A 22,715-nucleotide genomic window follows, 5' to 3' on the forward strand; every position below is an offset into this window, starting at 1 on the left:
AAAGGAGGAAGCTCAGGGGGTCCGTGTGGGTAAATGCGGAGCTGGGGGGGTCTATCAGGGTACATGGGAGCTGGGGGTGGGGTCTGTTAGGGTAGGTGGGGGGGCTGCGGTCTATTAGGGTACATGGGAGCTGGGGGTGGGGTCTATCAGGGTATATGGGGGGCTGGGGTCTATCGGTACATGGGAGCTGGGGGTGGGGTCTGTTAGGGTAGGTGGGGGGGTCTATCGGTACATGGGAGCTGGGGGTGGGGTCTGTTAGGGTAGGTGGGGGCTGGGGTGGGGCAGCATTCTCAGGTTTTTGTACTGGTGACCCCTTTCACACTGCAGTTCTCTGAGTGCACCCCCCCCACACACCCCCCAGCTCAAACCACTGCTCTCCATTGAACGGGGGTATAAATGCTGGAGGGTGACAGAACCCCACTCCCGCCACCGTGTCCTTTTGACCCCCCCTTTGAGAGGAGGGTTATTAAGCTAAGGGGCAAGACTGGGCTAGAACTAGGGCCGGGGGGGGCTGGGCGCAGGAGGAGGACTAGGGGTGGATGGGCCTAAGGATACAAATGCTGCATTGAGGGCATGCCTCAGGGGATGGTAGTATAAGGGGTTTTCCCTCGATGTGCTCCATCACTGCAGGACATGGCGGATTTAGCTCTCTGTGACTCTGCCCTCGGAGGCCAGCAGGGCATCTTAGTTCAAGGTCTGAAGCCAGCTGGTCCTGCCTCATCCCGGTATTTTCCAGCCTGGGATGAGGTGGTCTGGAGAAAGCTGATAATATGCATTATAGAGCCTGGTCCTGCCAGGAGCTGCTGAGCACTCACCCTTCTCACTGGAGGAAGAGGTCACATTTACAGGTGCTCAGCCCTGCACCTGGTCAGGGTTAGCCTCTCCCCATTCCTCATAGCCCGGAAACAGATATTCTAAACCATTCCAACATAGGAGGGAACCGCTGCCACTCAAACCTTGTCACAGACCCATTTTTAGCTGGCACAAGCCCAGCCTATTGCAGTAAGTGCTATAAGGCCACTAAATAGAAGTTCTGTAGTTATTAAAATTGAAGAGAGGAAGTGGAACGTTATGGCACCTAACTCTTATCTCACAACGCCAAACCTAAAACAAAGGAACGATGACTAACTGCCTCTGAACTTCCTGCAACCCAACCCCCAATAACAATTTCATTTGATTTTAAACAAAACCCAGCTGCATTTTTATCTCCTTCTCTTCATAAATCTCAAAGCATTTACAAAGTAGCGTGCTTTTCTTATTGCCCATATTATTGATGGGTATGTTCAGGCTCAGAGAAGAAGTGACTTGTTCGTAGTCAGACAGTAAGTCAGTGGCAGAGTCAGGAACAGAGTCCTTGGTCCTAGTCTGGGCTGCTGCAGGAATCTACTGCCCCTCCAGCTCGCAGGAAGCAGGCGCAACCCAACAGGCTGAATTTGATAAGCTTAACTCCTGGCACTGCCGCTGACTTGCATAGTGTTAAGGAATCCACTTCAACTCTCTGTTCTGTAGCTTTCCCATCTGTAAAATTGGTATAATAAGAGTTTAGAGGCTCCAGCTAGAAGAAAACTGTCTCCATAGACCTCAGTATGCAGTCCCACGGGGATAAGCAGCATTGGTTGGTTATCTGAAACATCAGACATATTAGGAATTCAAGCTCCAATGTAGCTGTGCTGCCAGGGAACAGTGGAAAGGGGCCCCACTGCTGAGGCAGAGATGCAAACAGAAGCCCCCACGCAAGCGATCACGGCAGCTCCGTTGATCTAGAGCAACCCTCCCAGAGGCTGCTAAGTACAGGAAAGGTTCCAGAACCCAACTCTGTCAGTGAGCTCATTATCAGGGGCGTTCTGGAACTTCTGGGCCAAATACGCATTTCAAAGAACATGTAGGAGGGGAAAGGAGGAAGCCCAGGAAGCAGAGTTGCTTCTGCTGTCTCCAGGCTTACAGACATGGATGACACCTCGACTTCAGCGGGGTACCCCCACCCCCACATGGAGAGAAAGATGAGCGCTATGGCTTGCACGGTCTTCAACGAGCTTCGGCTGGAGGGGAAACTCTGTGATGTGGTCATCAAAGTCAATGGTTTAGAGTTCAATGCCCACAAGAACATCTTGTGTAGCTGCAGTTCCTACTTTAGGTCAGCTCTGGAAACAAGCAGAACAAGAGGATGAGGACAATGGCTGCTGTCTTGGCTGGAGTCATTGTTGTGAGATAGATTTGGGGTGGGCCGAGCCTTGGAACCAGCATCCATTGTTTAGGCAGAGCGCAGATAAAACTCGTATCAGGCCACAGTCTAATATTGAACCAGAGCCCTAGAACCTGCTGTCCAGTATTCAGCTGTAGAGCAGAAGAGCATGGGAGGGGATATTCCAGGATTCCTTACACTTCCCTGCCAAAATGTCCAGTGGGACATCTCCCATATAAGCCAGAGGAGATTTCAGTTTCTCTTCATTGTCTCTGCTGCAATGAGGCAGCCAATCATCCTGGCCCTGTTGCACACAGGCCAACAAGTGGGTCAGACTGGGTCTCTATCCTGTAGTCTGGTTTAAAAACACAAGGTGAAATTATCCAAAGCCCTGCTCTTGCTCACCCTCAGTCATCTAACCACCTGGATTGTGAGCTGGTGAAGAAGGGACATACATATATATATATACACACATACACATATATGTACAATGGTAGTTCATTTTTTCATTAGGCTGTTTAATAAAGTGTTGCTTCATTTTCCAGAGCTTTGTTTACCAGCGGCTGGAACAACACAGAGAAGAGAGTGTATAATATCCCTGGCATCTCCCCCGACATGATGAAGTTAATTATTGAGTACGCGTATACCAGGACAGTGCCAGTCACAGCCGACAATGTGGAGCGGCTCCTGGCTGCAGCAGACCAGTTCAACATAATGGGCATTGTCCGGGGGTGTTGCGAGTTTTTAAAGTCTCAGCTGTGCTTGGAGAACTGCATTGGCATCTGCAAGTTCACAGAGTACTACCACTGCCCGGACCTGCGGCAGACGGCCTACATGTTCATCCTGCACAACTTTGAGGAAATGGTCAAGGTCTCTACGGAGTTTCTAGAGCTCTCGGTCAATGAGTTTAAAGACATCATTGAAAAGGACGAACTCAACGTGAAACAAGAAGATGCAGTGTTTGAGGCCATTCTCAAATGGATTTCCCATGACCCCCAAAACAGGAAACAGTACATTTCAGTCTTGCTGCCCAAGGTCAGTTTTCTGCTGTTTTTCTCTTTCGTTACGCCTTCCTTGCTAAACCGTGGCAGGTGGCACTGGAAGGGGTGAGAGTAACAACTCCTTATACTGAACTTAGCACCTTTTAAGGCACAGGAAATGTAAGAACAGTGGCTGTTCAAAGATCCCTGGGAGGGAGTGGGAGGGAGTCCACAGAGCTTTGTGCAACCTTGAGCACTGACCAGTACGGCAACAAATTACTGCCACAGAGGCTGTGGAAAGCTGGACTGTGGTACCAGAAATTTGACGTTAGTCTTTTGCCATATAAGCTTATGCTCCAAAATATCTGTTAGCCTATAAGGTGCCACAGGACTTCCTGTTGTTTTTGCAGATACAGACTAACACAGCTACCCACTGAAAAGAATTTTTCTGTAAACCAAGGAAATTAAGTCCCCAAAAACTGTTAACACAGCGGTAACATTGCTCAGTTGAGTGGCTAATTTAAATCTCTGAAATCCATGAAAAACAAAGATAAGACAGACCAACCCCACCTCTTGCAGTGCTATCTTAATTCTGCCCTCTCACCAGTGTCCAAACACGCCAATAACACACATCAACACTGTATTCTCATCACAGGAGCACCCTGGGATAAAGTCGACCACCAGTTCTTTGATAAGGTAAAATAATGGTTTCAGATAAAGGTTGCAAGCAGGAGCTACTTAGCTGCTCAGTGTCTGCACACAGACAAGGAGCTTACTCCAACCACCCTGGTCCTGACGATTACTTCCCTTTACCACTCCTGAGGTCTCTGAGAGCCTGTTCTGTAGGACACCCGCTGTTGACAACCCCCATGGCAAAGGCATCTTTGCTTGTGTCTGCTGAAAATTCAGCATCGAAAATGAGGCATGTGTGAGCCCTCAAGGTACATGCCTCTCTCATCGTATCACAGTCACAACTGTGCTCTGGTGAATCTGCCACCTTTAGCACAGCTACACCCAACACAACGAACACAGTGGGCACACATAGAGATTAATGCTGGAATTCACATCAGTGGAAAACAGCTCTGACAACAGCATGCTCTTAATCCTTCCAGAGAGCTAATTATAGCTTAAGAGATGTTAAGACCAGAAGGGACTATCAGGTCCTCTTGCCGGACCTGTAGTATCAGACAGGATGGAAAATTTCATCTAGTTACTGCTGTATTGAGCCCAATACCTGTGTTTTGGCTGAGGCATATTATACTGAAGGGTATCTGGTCCTACCAAAGACTTCAAGAGCTGAAGAATGCACCACTTCCACTGGTAGTTTGTTGACCATTGCCCCATCCTTTCCAAGTGGCTATTAACCACTCGGGGGGAGGGGGCAGAGTTAAGGCTGAGTTACAGGGGCAGTGTCTATCTTAAATGAGTACTTCCTGGTTTTCAGAAATGTAAGTTTGCTGCGCTCTTCTTTTTGGAAGGGTGCAAGGCATCGCTCAGCATACTTTGCATTAAGGAAGTTTGGGGGCATTGAATCAGACATGCGATGCAATGCAGTAGCAAGTGATGCCAATTCAGTTTTAGGTTTCATCTACAGATGCATTTTGTCATTGATAAGAAGTTGCTGTTTATATAGGGCTGATGTATGCATACCTGCGACAATACATTCACTTCTGCCTCATTATAAAAGGGGATAGGTGATAAACTGGAAGTGTAGCAAATTACAAGTAGAATGATTAGGGACCCAGAGGAAATGACTGCCAAGGAAAGGTTAAAAGAATTAAGTCTTTGCAACTTGGCGAAGCAATGGTTGAGGAGGTAGGGGGTAGAGAAACTATAATCACCTACAAACCTGGGGTGACTACACCAAGGAAGGAATTATTTAGTGGGGTGTAGTAGGGAGCATGAAGACCTCTCAGGCTAAAGAACAGTCTCCCCAAGGGAAGTAGGGAAAGTCCTGTGGCACCCAGGGCCAGTACAGCTTAGGGAAGAGTTCTCCACCAGATGCCACTGAATGGACTGGATGTCCCGCAAGGCTCTCTTGCCCTCTGGTTCTGTGAACAGACAGTGGGTAACAGCAGCCTTTGGTCAATGCCAAGACCAGGCCCAATCTGGAGCAGTGACCTGTGAGGGCCTGGAAAGTCTGGTAATCCTATTAATAACCCTCTTAGGCAACCATTCTTCCTTTCAGATGGTCTACTCCAGCATGGCTAAAATTGAATTCTTTCTAGCTAACCCATCCCCTACTACATAAAGACCATCTCATTGCCAACACATCTTGATCGCCACCTCCCCTTTACCTGTCTAGGTTCGACTAGCATTGATGCATGCGGAGTATTTCATGAACAACGTTAAAATGCATGACTATGTAAAGGACAGCGAGGAATGCAAGCCTGTCATCATAAATGCACTGAAAGCCATGTACGATCTCAACATGAACGGCCCCTCCAGTTCTGATTTCACCAACCCACTCACCAGGCCTCGCCTGCCTTATGCAATCTTGTTTGCTATTGGTGGCTGGAGCGGGGGCAGCCCAACCAATGCCATTGAAACGTACGATGCCCGGGCAGACAGATGGGTGAATGTGACATGTCAGCAGGAAAGCCCCCGTGCTTACCACGGTGCTGCCTATTTAAAAGGTTACGTGTATATCATTGGAGGATTTGACAGCGTGGATTATTTTAATAGCGTCAAACGGTTTGATCCCCTAAAGAAAACATGGCACCAGGTTGCTCCCATGCACTCGAGACGCTGCTACGTGAGCGTCACTGTTCTTAACAACTTCATCTATGCCATGGGAGGATTCGACGGCTACGTGCGTCTGAACACGGCAGAACGGTATGAGCCAGAGACCAACCAGTGGACGCTGATCGCACCCATGCACGAACAGAGAAGTGATGCAAGCGCTACCACGCTGTATGGAAAGGTAAAAAAAAAAAAAAATGGGTTTAAGATGATGGCAGATGACCGCTGCCATACGCTCCTCTGATGACCAAGAGAGCAGGACTGGTAGCAAACCTGAGTAGCATGCTGAACAGTGCATGCGTGATAGTCACCTAGAGAATCATGGGGATTTGTTAGAATCCAGAAAGTACCTACACCAGTGCACACAGGCTGCACTGAACATCCTGCTGAAACCTCCAGATCAGATACATCTTAATGCTAAGGGCTGCTCTACACTTTAAAACTTAAGTAGACCCAAAAAAGGGATGTAATAGAATATCCGGTTACATGACTAACCAATAAGCTTCTGTTTATTGGTTAGTGCTACCATTACTTGCAGTCCCCCCACTCCAAGTAAATAAGGAGCCACTGGCTCAGCCTCGACCCCTGCTTGAGACAGGATCGAGCAGTCCCACCCTACTACCCCTGACTGCCACTCTGCATTTAAAAAGCTGAACCCAACCCAGGCTGGCTCAGCTTCTGTCCCTGCCGTGGGGAGCAGACTCTTACCCCACCTCTCCTGCTGCTCTGACTGGCAAGGGAGAGGCGAGGGACCTGATCCTCACAGCAGGGACAGAAGCCGAGCCAGCCTATGTGCCCACTCAGCCTTTTAAATGCAGACCAGCAGGAGTGGGAGGGGGAGCGTTAACATAGTTCCAGTTACTCAGACACCCGATTACTTGCTCTTTAACATCCCTAACCCCAAAACTTTGCACTTCTGAGACATCATTAAACCTGACCTCAGCTGCAGTGCAGACTGCTAGATCCACTGAAGAATTCCTCAACAGCTGCTGCCTCTGGAGGCAGTGGGTTCACTTGCAGGAGTGGAAAAGACCCTTTGGGTGCTGCAGCACGTATCTACACTACTGGACTGCAGCTGCACAGCTAGAATGCTGCATGTGTGCTGCTGTAGCTTCTGCAGTATAGACGAGCTCTGAGGTGCAGCACCACTGGTGTCTGTGCCCATATGTACAATAGACGTGACATTCTTTGCATTAGGGTAGGGGCCTCAGCTGAAGGCCCCCCTGTGCTAAGCACCTGTAGTTTACCATCTAAATAGACAAAGCAAAGGGATGAAGAGGGAAGTAAGAGGCATGCAGTGGCATGCCCTGTCCTGCTGCTGGAGAGGGGTACAGCTGGGATGAGGAGCCCCGGTCCCCGACTCCTAGTTCAGAGCAAAATTCTGCTTTTGAACTACAGTTTTGGATTTCAGAAGCTGTATGCACGTGGGCCAGAGACAGCAGTTGGCTAGTGCTTGGTAATTCTCTCTCATAAGCTTTAAAAATGACAACACTGGGGAAAATTCCAATTTGAGCATGAAAAGAAATGGTATCTTTTGCAGCCCCTCCCTTCTCTGCATGCAGCATGTGAAATCAGCGTCCCACAGACGCTGAGGTGGGGTTAGGATGCCCAAAGCTGTTAGAGATGGATCCTCTCTCGTCTGGCGACACCTATGGTTCAGCATGATTTTAGTTAAATAGCTGTATGTCCACTGATCATTGGCTTGGCCAAGTTTCCCACAGTCCCATAAAGTTTGTTTGCAGACACCAGTCCTGGCTTTCTGTATTCTGTGCTGTTGTTTAGCTGTAATTTACCCCTAAATGTCTTCTCAGAACCCAGTAAGCAGTGGGAGCGCTGGTAATGCAGCTTGCCAGTTCTGATTTCCCAAGGTTCGGCAAATTCACTGATTTGGCATCAGCCAGGTCCCAAGAGTGCTGGACTAGAGAGGTTCAACCTGTAGATGGGAGAGACAATCTACAATATGTGCAACAATGTTATGATGATTTGATTAATACATTTTTCTGCCATAATAAGTGCAAAATATTTTTAAGGTTTTGGTATATTTGCTAGAGAATTATATGTGTCAAAGAGCCTTTTTAAAAAGTTGGAGAAGTTAAATCTTACCAGGGTTTAAAAAGAAACATTAGAAGTAAGGCATCGCAGGATCATGGAGACCAGATTAGTTCTAAGCCATCGTAATACCAACCAGGGGACCCAAGGAATCAGGAATTCTGGGTTGTAATTCATCTCTTACATTGATTTGTTGACATCACCAGTTCCTCCAGATGATGGCAGGCCCTTTGATGGGAAGAGGAGCCCTGTGGGGTAGATTTGTGCATCATTTTGATTTGCTGAAAGGAGTGATAACACCAGAAAGTGGAAGAGATCACTACTCCAGGGGGAGTGCAAATTTACATCAGTCTATCACGTTCCACTTCACAACTTATCCTTAGACCCTGGCTACTTCAGGCTTCTTGCTGTCCAAGAACAGGCAGGCAGTATCTTGAGGGGTACTAACATAAGACTGTGGAGAGGATAAGAATAAGGTACTGCAATCAATGTTCCCTCTGATTTTTCCCATCCACGTGTAATAAATTATGTGCACTGAGGCATGTGCAGATGTGCACCGTTGTAGAAACACCTCCTGCCAGCTGTGGGGACTCTGATAAGCTGGGCAGCACCTGAATCTCTCCTGGGTGGCCACCCAAGCACTCAGCTTATGGGGGGACACTTACTGCAACCTCTCATCCCCCTGGGGTTCAGTTGTCCATTGGATGAAGCTCCTTCCAGCAAAGGATTTCTACTGCTTCTGTAAAACTCATCTCAAGAAACAAAAGTCCAAACTCAGCTGCCCAGTTCACTGCACTTCCCTACCCAGGAAGACGCTGGTTCTGAAAAGGATAGGATCATTTCACCATAAAAACCTATTTCCCCCCCAAAAATAGATATATTGCAATCTTTTTAAAACAGGTCTATATATGTGGTGGTTTCAATGGAAATGAATGCCTATTCACAGCTGAAGCATATGATGCTAAGACAAACCAGTGGACACTAATTGCACCCATGAGAAGCAGAAGAAGTGGAATAGGAGTAATCGCTTATGGAGAGCATGTCTATGCGGTAAGGTGACAGCCATAAGCTTTCATTGCGGTTGATGTACATGTGGCATTTAGTCTCGTTTTAAAATGTTGGGGAGTTTTAAAGTGTTGGAGCACTGCTCATAAATTTCATTCCTCTATGATTGGAGTTTAGGAGGCAAGGCTGAGCAAAAAAGAATGAACCATTTATTGAGAAGGGGCACAACTAAATGCATTTTTCCTCCACTTAAGTTTTTTGAAATAACGTTAACAGCTATAGCTTTGAAATAATGTTTAGCAGGGAATTGCAAGTTCCTACTGAAGACGTTTAGCAGGTCCTCCATTTTGAGAAATGCTGCTGCTGCATGCTCCCTTCTCAGTCTATTTCTAACCAGTGTCATGAGCAACAGGCTACTACAGAACCTACACAGGTGCTAGGAAAGCTCTCTCCACTACAGCATAGCTGTTAGGATGGAAAGTGAGTGAGGCAAATGCAGTGAACATAAAGCAGAACCTCAGAGTTAAACGGACCAGTCAACCACACATCACTTTTGGAACCAGCAGCAGGAACAAAAAAGCACAATATTAAATAAAAAAGGGGAAAGCAGCATTTTTCTTCTATATGGTAAAACTGTACTAAGTTAAAGTTCCGTTGTAAACTTCTGAAAGAACCACCCTGTGACCTTCATTGCTGAGGTGTCTAACTCTGTGGTTCTATTGTATTGGTAGACCCTAACTCTTGCCTCTGTGAATGAAGTGTGCACTCATCAGGTATTCACCTTTTCATGGACTATGATCTGATTCTCCTTAGGCATTTCATTCCAGATGAATTTTTTTTGTTTTTTTAATAAAAAAGGGTGTAAATTCCACCAAAAGAGCCAAATTTGAGTTTCAAGATTAAGCCCTAAGTTATACTCATTCCTTTTGTGTACATGCAGTTAAATCAATCTCCTCAAATACAAGTTTTAACCACCTATGATGCAAGTGCAGAGTGTTTGAATTCTCTGGATCCTAGGGAGTATGAAGATTTCTTCTACAGTGAAGAAAACATTTTTATAACCTTCCCCCAGATGAAATGAAAGTTTAGTATGCAATTGCCCCTTGAGGTTTACAGGTAGCAACTATATCCAGCTCTCTCATTCCCCAAAATTTCACTTAAAAGAAGGTGCATGTTACTCATGTTTATAGCTCAGCTATTTGACCTCCAGTAACATCGAAGGACTTAACATCCGCTGAGAAGAAAGGCTGATATTGACATTTATTAAAGAAAGCAGTCCTATAGCACCTTAAAGACTAACAGATGTATTAGATAATGAGCTGTTGTGGGTAAGATCCACTTCTTCAGATTTTCATATAGTAGGTAGTAAGACTCCAAGATTTATACAGCTAGGCATGAATTGTGACAAGAAGTTATCCATATCCAACGCTGTAGAAAACTAAATTGTGTTTGAGAAATAGCAAGATGTATGTGGAATACCATAATATGCAAAAGGAGCAGAGTTAAAAATTGGCTTTGGAACCTTGTCTGTTATTTCCCTACTTTGAATGTTTAACAGCGCATTTCAATTCTTTTCATGTAGTTTTAAAGTGAATTTTGGATCATTTCTAAGTAAGCCACAAACATCCTATGCCTTTGTCTCCTTTAGATAAAAGGATGTAAAAATCTGACAATACCAGTGAACTTTTTACTGCAACTGGAAAGAAAATAGTAGCCTGCAGTAAAAAAAAAAAAAAAAATATATATATATGCAAATTCAAGGGTCTAATTTTCAGGAGTGGTGAGCACTCGCACTTCTAGTCAATGGAACCGAGTATGCACTGAATTTCACCTACTGAATGCATGAGAGTCCTCAACCCACGTAACAAATCAACCATCTAGTGGAGGCCCTTCCTCAGCTTGTAAACACTCTATTTCTTTGATGTCCACAGGTCGGCGGCTTCGACGGCGCCAACCGTCTTCGGAGTGCAGAAGCCTACAATCCAGTTGCCAACACCTGGAGGACGATCCCCACCATGTTTAATCCCCGTAGTAATTTTGGCATTGAAGTGGTGGATGACCTTCTGTTTGTGGTGGGTGGCTTTAATGGTTTCACGACCACATTCAATGTTGAATGTTACGATGAAAAGACAGATGAGTGGTATGACGCCCATGACATGAGCATATACCGTAGTGCTTTGAGCTGCTGTGTGGTGCCAGGACTAGCCAATGTTGGGGAGTATGCTGCCAGACGAGACAACTTTATAGGATTATCCCAGCGAGATGAAGTCAAATACTCCTCTTCCACAAGTACCCTACCTGTATGAATAGCTCCACTTTGCTAATAAAGTCTTCTAAGCAAGAACTGTATGTATTCACTTTTTAAAATAAAAGCAACTGAATACAAACTCACAGGAAGAGTTGGTACTGGAAATTGTTTTCTTCAATGGAGCCAGATTATTATAATTTACACTATTTTAGCGCTATAAACCATGCTTGTGTGTATCAAGAGAGCATATGGAACACCACAACAATAGAGAAATAAAAAGTTTAATTCAATTTTATTAGAGAAAAACATTAGTACATTGTTTAGTTTCAGGAACTTTAATAATACAATATTCTTTGTTTCAAACAGCCCTCCACAAACTCTACTTTACCTTACAGGAAGCAATTCAGTTCTTCCCAGTGTGGAGGGTACTGCTTCTCCAGCCAGCGCCAGAAGCCTGCACTAAAACTGACAGAAGAGAAGAGCTGCCTTATAGGTCATGGGATCCACAGTGATGTGGATCCAACAACAAGAATAGCTATGATTATTAATGGTCTTCAAACACCTAGTTATTTCTACATTTAATACTTGTGTTACTTATAGGCTTATATCCTCAAGAGGACTTGTAGTAGGAGGCTTCCACTTAAACTGGTTAATATTAAAAATGATTACATTCTAATATAAATTTGAGAAGTGGCTTAAAATAAAGCTAAGCCATATAATTACATTTGTATTAACTGGGTCCTTTACAAACAAGTCAAACACTGCAGAACACTATTGTAAATTCAGGTCAAAGGCTCTTCAACTGTTAATCTGTGCAAGGCAAATCTGCCTCTAATAATAGAGTCTGAAATTTACACTGATCAAACAGTCCTGCTATTCTTCTGTAATGAAAAAATAATTTGGGGCTAAAACCAAGCGATAGCAAAGAAGCTTCTTTCAGACAATTTAGGGCATTTGAAAACCATGGCTTATATTCTATATGTTGGAGTGGTGTCTAATCTTGTGCAAGAGATATTAAAAATACATACAAAACAGTTACTAATAGACCATTCAGATTGTTGTAAAATACTATGTACAAACATGGCACCTAGAAACGACTACAGTGCCAGTCTAGCTGGTCACATTTACCCTATTTCACTAATATTTTGAACAGTTATGACATGGAACATGCATTCCATGGCATGTGTTTAGTACAGCCAAAAGGTCTGATTGTCTTAAAAAGCAAAACAGTCTGAATATTAAGACAAAGACAAGTGTCTGTTTAGTTATGCTTACTGGATATGGGACTAAGATTCCTGTGAGTTTAACTACCCTGCTATAACTACAGTTAAGAGTGCCCAGACTTTTACAAAGGAGTGTTTTACATGTAACACCACACTACGCTAATCAAGGGCCACAAGGAATGTGTTATATGACTAACAGGTTAGTGGACTGAACTATATCCACAGTCAAGACATTTACGTTTTCAACAACTTAAAACTATTATTTTGGATACAACGGGCAACTACATTTTGTTTAAAAACAGCGTGTGAGGATGTCATTGGTCCACATAAATTCAATGTTAAACAGCCTATTTAAAAAAAATGAAGAGTTCTCTTGGAACTAGCATAAAATAGATTGCAGTGGAATTAATTATGCTCCACGGTGCACATAACTCATCATGCAATTGAACACACCGGAAGTGAGATAAAGTGCATCACACAGTAAACTACGGCTGGCATTCACAAGTTTGACCACCCTGATATGAAATTATTTTCACATATTCATTTAAGAATCTTAAGATCTGGTAATACGTATAAAAGACAAAAGTTATGTCACGGGAAGAGCAGTTCTTTTTTGTTGTAACCAAACAGATAACTAGAAGTGTGTTGGGAAATCCCCTGGTTTAGGTTGATCTGAGGTAACATGCAACCCCAAAATTTTGCTTAGACTGCATTTAAAATGTATAATCATGATACGCTCTGTATGGTTGATAAATTATATTAATCTGCACCTTGCCAGACTCATGCAGATTTTTTCAGGGCCAACAACTTTTGGATGTCAGCCTTGAACTTGAATAAGCTGATTTCCTCTCTTAAACAGGTTAAGTCTGCCTTGCAAATTTCATCTTGCCCACTTGCTCTCGCAGTATAATTTGACAGCCAAGTAAAATCCAACATCATGGTAATAGCAGGTGATTAGATAGCACCTGAGCTATTATACTGTAATAATTTTTACAAGGCTGAATTAGTCTGAATATTACAACATGGCAAGTTAATGACACAGAAAACATCAAGTGAATTTCAAGAGGCAATGTTAAGGGTCATATTCAAGTCAAAAAAATCTGTGCACATCATGCAGTTGAAAGACTTACCTAGTATTTCAGACATGATCTACACTGCCTGCTGAATTGGAAAATGAGAAGTGTCAGGTCAGAGAGTTGAACAAATTTTAAAGAGAATAAAATGTGTAGGAGATTGTTCCAAAATTAGCTGCCCCCATTTCAAACATAAGCAATACCATAAAACGAACAAGAGAGTATACAGCTTTCCTCGCAACATTTAATTGTACCGACATTTGGGATACTGTCATTACAATTCCTTTCCTTCCCTAGAATCCTGAGTTCGGCTTATTGTGGAAATAAATCTAAACAGTTGCATAAAGGCCCAGTTAGGGAAGAAGAAGAGGTGGAAAAAAATGATGGAATTCACAAGAAACAACAGAAACTTTCTGGAGCTCTTTAGCAATGGGAAAAGGGAGAGGGCTTAGCTGGATAGTTACTTCCAGGGCAATGATAATTCTACAGGACAATGTGTTGGATCCTTTCTTGAGAGAATATGGCATTAAATAATCTTGAACCAACATGGCCCTATTTATAAGACAATCTCAGATGTAAAAAAAAAAATTAACAATTTCACCCAATCAGCTGCAAACAGAATAAATGGAGAAATCAAACATTTGAAGACTGAAGGCTTAAGATCACTAAAACCATCTCATTGGCTAAAGGGGAAGACTGAATTAAGATATGCAACTCTAGCTACATTAATTATGTAGCTGGGGTCGACATATCTTAATTTAAGCTTCTGCTCCATCTCCTCTGCAGGAGGTTGACGGGAACTTCCTTACTCCTAGCAAGAGGCTGGAATACTGGCGCTGATTAGTATGGTGGGGGGGAACCTGAGTTCAATTTAGCGCATCCCTACCATACACACTAAATTAAACTCCATGAGACTGACGATGGCAACGTTGATCCTCCCGGTAGTGAAAACATACCCAAAGTGCAAATTTGATAAAGGACAGTGTGGCGCTGCTACTTTAAATTTATAGAGAAAATATACTGAAGGCAAAAAAGTATTGATTGTCAAAGGCAGGTGAGATGTAGGTTCACTTTTCAAACTGACTGGAATTAAATGCCTACCATATTTGGAAAAAAACCCCTTCAAGTAGGTCAGTCTTTAATATTACACTATGGAATAATTTTGCTTGTAGTAATACCGAATTTCCTCAGATATTATAGATGGGGACTTCTTTTTTTTTTGAACTGTTAGCATTTTTATTGTTTTCAGTCATTTAATCAGGTTGCTTGCCTAGGTTGCTAATCTAGCGAACAAAGAAAAGCCATAGAAACATGACACGTCCAGAGAGCAATATCATCCCAAGTGCTGTCTCAAGTCCCATTTTAGTAAATTTGATGTTTAAGCAATCATTTGTTATGAGTAAACCCTGGCATTTGTACAATATACAGAAACAGAATATTTCATACAGAAACATTCTGAAGTAATTTTATGGAAAAAGATTGTGCTTTTATTTTTATATACAGGTGTTCCTAACTATTGCATATGCCTCTAGTCTTGGAGAACCAAGTGCACAGATGCCAACCATATGCAACTTCCAGCTACTCAGAAGAGAAGCTACAGGAATATCAATGTGTAAGTGCAAATAAAATTGGTGTTTTAAGAATACATCTAAATATAACGGTTAAGAAAAGCACTAAGATGGATTTTTTTTTTAAACTGAAGGAACTGGTGACTGTAGACTAAGTTCTTATAAATCCTTGAAAATAAGGGCTTGACAATTAGAATTAATAGATTCTGCATTAAATTTTCTCAAAGCATCAGGCATTTCATCACATCCCTTTAATAGCAACCTGGGCTACTGCATGCTCTTCTCGATGATACATAAAGAGAGGGATTTTAGGTGTTAGCTATTTCCAATCCTCAATATTTAAGTACAAAAGTTACTTTTATGCATCAAACCGGTCACCAGTTCAGCTGCCCAAATCTTAATACATGATGGCAATGTACTGAGACTTACAAAATAGACAGCACGATATTCTTAAACCCATCTTAGTACAGGAACAGTCTTCCGTGAATTAGCACTCAATCTGCGAGCGCGGCATTCTTCGCAAGCTTAAAGAATGCCGATGTATTTCCTGCATCTGCCGTAGTCTATCCTTCTGCCACATCAAATTTTGAGGCATGGGATATCTCTGAGTACCATGCAAGTATCTGAATGGGATTTTCACATGGCAGGCTGTCGCTCTACAGCGAGGCTGCGGCATGGGAGGCAGAAGCATCCATCGTTTTCTCTCTGCACAGTATCGATAGGCCTCTTTCCTGTATTGCTTATCTATATCATCACTGTTCTTCCACCCACCAATGATGAAAACATCATCTTTATAATAGCAAATGGCCGCCCCTTCAATGCTAAGAACTTCTGGAGGCAAACTTTCAAGAATCTCCTCCAATTTTCTGACAGAGATCTTTCTCTTAACCTCTTCATTATCGACGGGGTAACTCTTGGGGCAGCATGATGCTGTCTGGTAAAAGTTTGTGTTGGCAACTGACATCTGAAAAGTGCAGTAATTATCAATGAGTGGCAGCGACTCCGTATCCTGCCAGTGTCTTGTCTCAGTGTCATATCTGGTAATTACTGCCTTTAAGCCATCTTCACTATCACTGTCAACAGGTGTTCGAGCAGCAATGTAAACAAATCTGTCTTCTATGGTGACTGCTTTGACATCACGAAGGATCTTGGGGGCCGACTCCAGGCTGTGCCATTTGTCCTGCTCGGGATTGTAAATGGTTACATCTTTAAAGCCAGGGCTGAAGTTACCATGTCCACCAATACTGTATAAGTTCCCCCTGACTTCAGTGAGGCCAAAAGAATGCTTTCTTGTTATTAGATTAGACACTTGCTCCCAGATATTTCTGTTTGGGTTATACCTTTCTACAGTCTTGGCAAAGCCAGGTTCCATGGAGCCAGCCACATAAACATACGATTCTGTAACAGCAACAGCATGTCCATCAAGGTGATTATGTATGTGTGGTAAGTTTACCCACCTATCTTCATCAATGAAATACCCCACACACTCGCTTAAATAATCACCACCCTCTGACACACCTCCGATCACCATGATGACATCCATATTTTGCCCATAACGAGGCAGCAATGCTACAGGAGAAGCAAAATGTTGTAAATTACCAGATTGCAAATTCTCAGCCCTCAGGGCATGACTTTCCACAGCATCAGACACCAATTTAAGACAGGCTTCATTACTGGATACTAGCCTTTCTGATTTGACATGTCGAGTGAGGTAAGTGGGTTTCATCTGAGACAATCTGAGCAGTTTAAAGAGTTCTTCAAAGTATCTCTCTCGTTCACCAGTATTTCTCTGAACCCACTTTAAGATAGTCTCAAAAAGAACCTCTTCAGAGTCCACTGTGATTTCTAGGTCTGAAAGCCAGTCTTTGAGGAGGTGAAAGGGTAATGTGTAGAATTCTTCATCTTGGATAACTTTGCAGAAGTTCCTTCTTATCATGTCTGCAGCCTTCAGGGCAAGCTGGTTCAAGGAATACATATGAGCTAAGCTATGAATAGCTACACAGTTGGAGAGATTCAGTTTTTTCTTCAAAAACTCTCCACAGAATTCCTTTAACCGAGTCAATAAAAACCTAAAGAATATACAAAGATGAGGAAAGACATTAACAGAGGACAGTAAGTCCTGTCATATGTCTTTAGCCAATAACAATAATTTTGCAGCACAATAGCTAAGTCCCTGATGCAATTTATGAAATTATTACATAATTATTCTTTTAACAGCTCCCTCTAGCCTACAGACACACTTGGCTTGCAGCCCCTACATGGAGATCCTGGCTCTGCTATGTTAACTGGTGGTGGAATGGGGACACCTACCAGATCAGCACATTTAGGTTCAGATGCCTCCAACAAGTCTACTATAGCTTCTAACGAATTAACCTTAAGAAAGATGAACTTGGTATGCTTTTTCTCCATGACGCAGCTCAGGGATGCTCTCTGTAGGTGAGAAATGCAATGCATCACATGTGCCTACCCCCAGACAAGAAACTTTGATCCCTTCCCATTCAAAGAATTCAGGACCTGTAAAACTTGCGCTAAATCAGACCCAGCTGTTCACGAGGCTACAAAGATCCTATTCCTGTAGAAAGGATAAAGACTCAGAAGAGCATGCCACTGCTCCATCCCCACTGCCCCCTCCTACATCTCCCCACCATTGGGTTGAACTTCACCACCTTATGCGTAGCTATGGCCTCCAAGCTCCTGCTTCCACTCGTCCCACCACCACTTCCCAACATCTCTGCACTTCATCTATAAGCCACCTCCATCATCCAGTCCCTTCACCTCTGCGCTTGTACTTTACCAGCTTTTACTTTTCTACTCTGTGCTTCCCTACTCCCTCAGCTGTCCATCCATCCTCAGCCCCACTCAAGGTACAAATCAGACAGCTGCCTAGGGAGGAAGACAGCCCCATCAACCCGCCCCCCCCAACGATTTGAATGGTGACCCATGGTGATCAAAATGTCACTCACTGAAATTTGGCCCTGCCCAGACCCCTCTCCCCTAGTGGAAAAGTGGAAGGGCCAAATACGCCTTAGACCTATTGGCGGGCAGGGGGAAGTCAGCAGTAAACAGAGAAAGACACAGAGTGTCTTAGACCAGGGGTCTGTAACCTGCAGCTCTTTAAGAGCTTTTTTGTGGCTCCCAATTCTGTAAGTGCAAAGTTTAAAAAAACAAACAAACAAAAAAATCCTCCTGATTATTTGCAATACTTCAATGAACACCTAAAAAGCCCAACAATGAACAACCCGCATTGAAACGGCAAACAATGTGTGCTCTCGACAGGATGCATAACTCCCCCTTCAATATATGCGCGGGTGTGTGCGGGCTCTTCTTTAAACAGGGGTTGCAGAAAGCCCAGTCTGACGTTATTCACGAAGGACATTCCGGCACTGCAGCTGCAGAACTATTGAGTTTTTAACCAAGTCTTTAAAAAAAAAGGCCCTTCTTGCTCTTCTGGTTGCAAATCCTGGTCTGAGGCAGCTTCCAGCCAGGCTCTTCCCTTCACTCACCTGCGGACACCTCATCCCCCAACACCCCCAGCCCCCCGGGGCCGCAACCTCCTGTCACCGGTCGGCCCTCACGCGCTCCGCCCCCCCCCGCCTCTCCCCTCAGGCGCCATCTCCTTCCCCCTCACCTGTCGGCCATCTCCAGCACCTCGTGCACGTTGCCGGGACCGACGCGGATGCTGCCCGTGTAGATGAAGGCGATCACCGCCTCCACCGTGTCGGGCTCAGGCCCCCCCTCCGAGCTCCACTTCCGCAGCTCCACCCGGCCGGAGCGCGACTCGGCGAAGCCGCCCGACAGCAGCGGGGTGAAGTAGTCGGTGGCGGCGGCCAGCACGGAGCGGTGGGCGCGGAACTCGCGCAGCGGCCCGGCGCCGCCCCCGAAGGCCAGGGTGATGTCGCAGAAGAGGTCTTGGCGGCGCTGCTCGTTCTGCCGCCAGGCCAGCTCGCCGCAGTGCGTCGAGCACGCGAACTCCTCCACCTCCGCCTCCACCTCCACCTCCCCGGCGGGCCCCTCCGCGCCGGCCGCGCCGCCCGCCGGACCCGCCTCTCCGTCGCCTTCCCCCACGGGCCCCATCTGCGCCTGAGGTGAGGGTAAGGCCGCTGCCGCCGCCATCTTGTGCCGCCGCCCCCACTAACGGCTGTACTGGACGCTGCCGGAAGTCGGCGGGAACCCAGGACGCCGCCGCCGCACGCGGGCACGTCACGGGGGCGCGCGCGCCGCTCGTCAAACGGCGCCGCCTCACGCTGGCAGTCAGAGGCGGGCTGAAAGGGCGGGGTGGGAGGGCCGACGCGAGAAAGGGGCGGGGCTATGCTCCGGCCCCGCCCCTCTCGCCTCTCCCCTCAGAGGGCAGGGCGGGGCGGGGCGGCAGTTCGAATCCCGGTGGGGCAAGGGGTAGGGTTTGGGGGTGCGCCCGCCCCCTTGCCTCAGTTTCCCTCTCTGCACAAAGGGCCTTAACTGGGCTGGGGGTGGGTGGCTTGGCCTTCCTGGCACCAGGAAGAAGCAGGTACCTCAGGGAGGCCACAGAGGAGCAGGCAGCTGCGCCCCTGGATCCCAATGGACTCCCCTGAGCAGAGGCTGCCTCATCCTCCATTGCTGTGGGAATGGCTGCAGGTCCCTATCCCTTGGCAACAGGGCTATGGGGCTTCCCCCAGAGTGCCTGAAACCCAGCTGCCTGGGGCCCTGCTGCCCCCCCACCTGGCCGCACCAGCTCCCAGGTAGGTAGGACCACCCCGTGAGGGGTCTGCATTATGAGACACAGGCAGAGACCTGGACACTTGGCTGAAGCGAGCAGAGCCTCTGAAGGCAGCACCTCTCTGGCCCCAAGTGGATCACTATGGCACCTCAGGTCAACCCTGGCACGAATATCCTAGAAGGTAGGTCCCGCTCATGCATGGTCTGATAGGGAACCCAGTTTAAGAAACTGGCTTACTCTGAGCATCCCACAGCTGGAGAACACACGTGTGGAGGCAGCATTTGTATCTGTGCTAAGTGTTACGCACCTGCAGTACCCACCAATCAAAGCACAAGTGTATATTTACCCATCAACTTTGGTTCCACCCCGCCAGCAGGAAAAGTTGTGAACCCCATTTTCTTAATTTCAGTCTCTCTCTCTCTCTCCCCGCTTTTCTTGGGGAATTTAACAGGAGAGGGGCTCTACTGGGATGGTACAAGGCATTCACTAATAGTGTGGTCCTTGAGCTGTACTTTACAGTAGAGATGAATTACAAGTTTACTCTTGTCACCCTGATTTAAAAATCAGCTACAGCTCATCTTCCATTTAAATAACTTTCAACATTAACTTAATTAATGCAGAATGATGTAGCAGCCCAACATAACTGTGTGAAGACTCAGTATCAGCCTCTTAAAGTCCCTTTACTCAGGGTACATCTACACTTACTGGAAGATCCATACAGGTGTGTCAATCTTCTGGGGCTGATTTAGCACACCTAGTGAGGCCATGCTAAATCAAACAAACAATCAGGGTCAAGGGTAGAGCCCTAATATTCTTTGCTATCCTGAGAGGTAAGGGAAGTTGATGGGAGTTTTCCCCCACTGACTTCCCAGTAGGGCAGATGGCTGGACAGATGGATTTCCAATATGGCCAGTCCACGTATGCAATTCGTGTAGTTGGAGTTGCATATCTTAAATTGGTTTTGTGCCATAGTGCAGACCTGGCCTAAGCAAATTGTGGAAAGGTATATTGACCTCTTTCCCCTAATCTTAAAACACATGCTGTTAGACCTTAATCCTTTCTTCCATGCTTACCCAGGTACTCATATTTCCCCCATTGCCACAGCAGCTTAACTCATACACATGACCAAAAACCCAACCAACCAAAAACAAACCTGCTATGATTTTTGCTGCACACCCAGGCTCAGACTTTCAGAAGCGTCTTGATTTGGGGTGCCCAGTTGGAGACACTGAGGGCCTGACGTTCAAAAGCAAGATGGCAGGAATTATAGGTCTGCCATATGCAGATTATCCTGCATTTTAGAGGCTAACTCCCTATGTTAAATTGAGATTTATTTGTCCTGAATCTCAAGGTGCAAAAGAAAATACAAAATCCAGCTAAAATTTATTCCTGTGTTGTTTATTTACGTTAGAAGTACAATAAAACAGACCAGTAGCATGGTGAAATTACTGTAGCAACCATAATTATTGACCCACTGAATATGCATCTTGTATATGTAGCTAAGGTACTAGGATCAGCATTTCCTGTAAGTAATGTGGTGATAAATGATGAGTTGGGTGCATAAATACAGAAAATGGAATACAGGCAGTTTTCACACAGTTTTGCCATATATGTTACAACTTCACATTTTAAGTTACTACATCAGAGTTTGAATGACATAGGCTATAGTTGCAGTGGTCCCACTACATAGGATATTATTGAACTGTGGAGGTAGAACACTGAGCAAACAAATTGAAAACTACAAAAAGAACCCCAAATCACAGCTGATGGGGAGCAATATTCTTCAGGTTTTGGTTCCTCCTTCTGTCAGAAAGGTTACAACTTATTTTCAGGCTAACATATCTAGCTCTTCAAGTCAAAAGCAGCTGTGCCCAGGAGCGAGTAAATGAACACACCCCACAGCCCCAGCTCAATCTTAAAATCTTGTCTCACACACACACACACACACACACACACACACACACACACTAAAATGAGTAGAAAAAATTAAAAGAAGCAGGGGAGACAAAGTTCAGCTGCCTCCAAGCATGAAATAGAGCAGGTAGCATATAGAATATCACACATTTTGGTTTTATTCGCATCAGTTTCTACGCTTCTAGATCAGCTGCTTTGCACAGTAGTTCTTGATTTCTGTACACCTATGGCCTTTACATTTAAGTCCCACGTGTAATGGTTCTCCATGGAGGCAACTTGCTTCTCTGTTTTGAGGCAATGCACATGACTATCACATTGTCATGTGCTCTGGTAGAACATAGGAGATGTCATCCCATGGGTGACGATACAGACCTTGTTTTAGCCTCTTTTGATCCAGGTAGTGTCCTAAAATGAAAGTGATCTTTAGATGTAGTTTCCATTCCTCCCAGGCTGATTTTGCCTTCAAAACTATTAGGTCCCTTCTAGGTCTGACAAATGATCTTATACCCAGTTACTCCTCTTGTAGGGTATGACTACAAGTGTTATTATTGCTCATCACAAAAGCTTCCTTTTTCTTTTTTTTTTTTGGAGTGGGGTGGGGGTGTAAATCCATGCATAGGACTTGGCTTTAGGAAGTCTTGCTAGAACTGCAGCCATCCTATGCTCTGTCTGAGGATGAGTAAAAGGAAGGCATACCCATGATATGCCATCACTGCATAAGAAACAAGGTCACTCCCAGTCACTAGGAATAAGCACAGAAGATTTGTAATTTTGTTCTTGGTAGCAACTACACAAATCGTTAACAATTGGTGTAGTCAGGGCAGTGGAGCGTTAAAGATCATTCATGGAAATGGGTGAGAATGCTAACTACTGTTCAGTAGTTACCCCTCCAGTAATTTAAAAAGCCCGGCACTAAGAGGGTCCCAGCAGGTTCTCCTAGGCTGGAAGTGTGGCTGATGCACCACACAAGGGGGTGTAAAAAAGAAAAAGGTAAAAGATGGGTGCATCTGAGTTGTCTTTTGGGGGCGGGGACAGGGA

General features: G+C 45.1%; 3 protein-coding genes across 10 annotated transcripts in view; 1 reads left to right on the forward strand and 2 right to left on the reverse strand.

Moving 5' to 3' along the window:
- The first annotated feature begins 2 nt into the window (after positions 1-2).
- On the forward strand, positions 3-15,128 carry KLHL10 (kelch like family member 10). Of its 4 annotated transcripts, XM_074979125.1 has the most exons (6): positions 6-19; positions 2,728-3,217; positions 5,468-6,085; positions 8,854-9,003; positions 10,890-11,030; positions 15,006-15,128. In XM_074979125.1, exons 2-6 carry the CDS (start codon positions 2,798-2,800, stop codon positions 15,126-15,128), a joined length of 1,452 nt encoding a protein of 483 aa, XP_074835226.1. In that variant the 5' UTR covers positions 6-19; positions 2,728-2,797. The 4 variants fall into 4 exon arrangements, with proteins under 4 accessions (XP_074835224.1, XP_074835226.1, XP_074835223.1 ...); XM_074979123.1 differs by lacking the exon at positions 15,006-15,128 and having other exon boundaries at positions 3-25; positions 10,890-11,372; XM_074979122.1 differs by lacking the exon at positions 15,006-15,128 and having other exon boundaries at positions 10,890-11,372.
- KLHL11 (kelch like family member 11) lies at positions 11,482-19,187 on the reverse strand. Of its 3 annotated transcripts, none has more exons than XR_012642716.1 (4): positions 18,699-19,187; positions 15,500-17,139; positions 13,560-13,587; positions 11,482-11,671 (listed from the first exon to the last, which is right to left on the reverse strand). XR_012642716.1 is itself a non-coding variant. In XM_074979119.1 (2 exons), exons 1-2 carry the CDS (start codon positions 19,181-19,183, stop codon positions 15,558-15,560), a joined length of 2,067 nt encoding a protein of 688 aa, XP_074835220.1. In that variant the 5' UTR covers positions 19,184-19,187; the 3' UTR covers positions 11,482-15,557. The 3 variants fall into 3 exon arrangements, 1 of the variants encoding a protein (XP_074835220.1); XR_012642715.1 differs by having other exon boundaries at positions 13,560-13,590; XM_074979119.1 differs by having other exon boundaries at positions 11,482-17,139.
- Positions 19,188-21,151: 1,964 nt separating this feature from the next.
- ACLY (ATP citrate lyase) overlaps positions 21,152-22,715 on the reverse strand; it is a 48,557-nt gene continuing 46,993 nt past the window's right edge. For all 3 annotated transcript variants that reach the window (XM_074978946.1, XM_074978944.1, XM_074978945.1), the window contains one exon: positions 21,152-22,082. In XM_074978946.1, the coding sequence (XP_074835047.1) occupies positions 21,988-22,082 (95 nt within the window). In that variant the 3' untranslated portion in view covers positions 21,152-21,987. The remainder of the gene's footprint in view (positions 22,083-22,715) is intronic.

This window comes from Carettochelys insculpta, chromosome 28 (assembly GCF_033958435.1).
Source record: "Carettochelys insculpta isolate YL-2023 chromosome 28, ASM3395843v1, whole genome shotgun sequence".
In the NCBI taxonomy this organism is placed as follows: domain Eukaryota; kingdom Metazoa; phylum Chordata; order Testudines; family Carettochelyidae; genus Carettochelys; species Carettochelys insculpta.

Coding starts and splice junctions, on each gene's coding strand:
- KLHL11 (XM_074979119.1), bottom strand. CDS start 19,183: ATGGCGGCGGCAGCGGCCTTACCCTCACCTCAGGCGCAGATGGGGCCC. Junction 17,140..18,698: donor GTGCTGGAGATGGCCGACAG/GTGAGGGGGAAG, acceptor TATATTCTTTAG/GTTTTTATTGACTCGGTTAA.
- KLHL10 (XM_074979123.1), top strand. CDS start 2,798: ATGATGAAGTTAATTATTGAGTACGCGTATACCAGGACAGTGCCAGTC. Junction 3,218..5,467: donor TTTCAGTCTTGCTGCCCAAG/GTCAGTTTTCTG, acceptor TTACCTGTCTAG/GTTCGACTAGCATTGATGCA. Junction 9,004..10,889: donor ATGGAGAGCATGTCTATGCG/GTAAGGTGACAG, acceptor TGATGTCCACAG/GTCGGCGGCTTCGACGGCGC.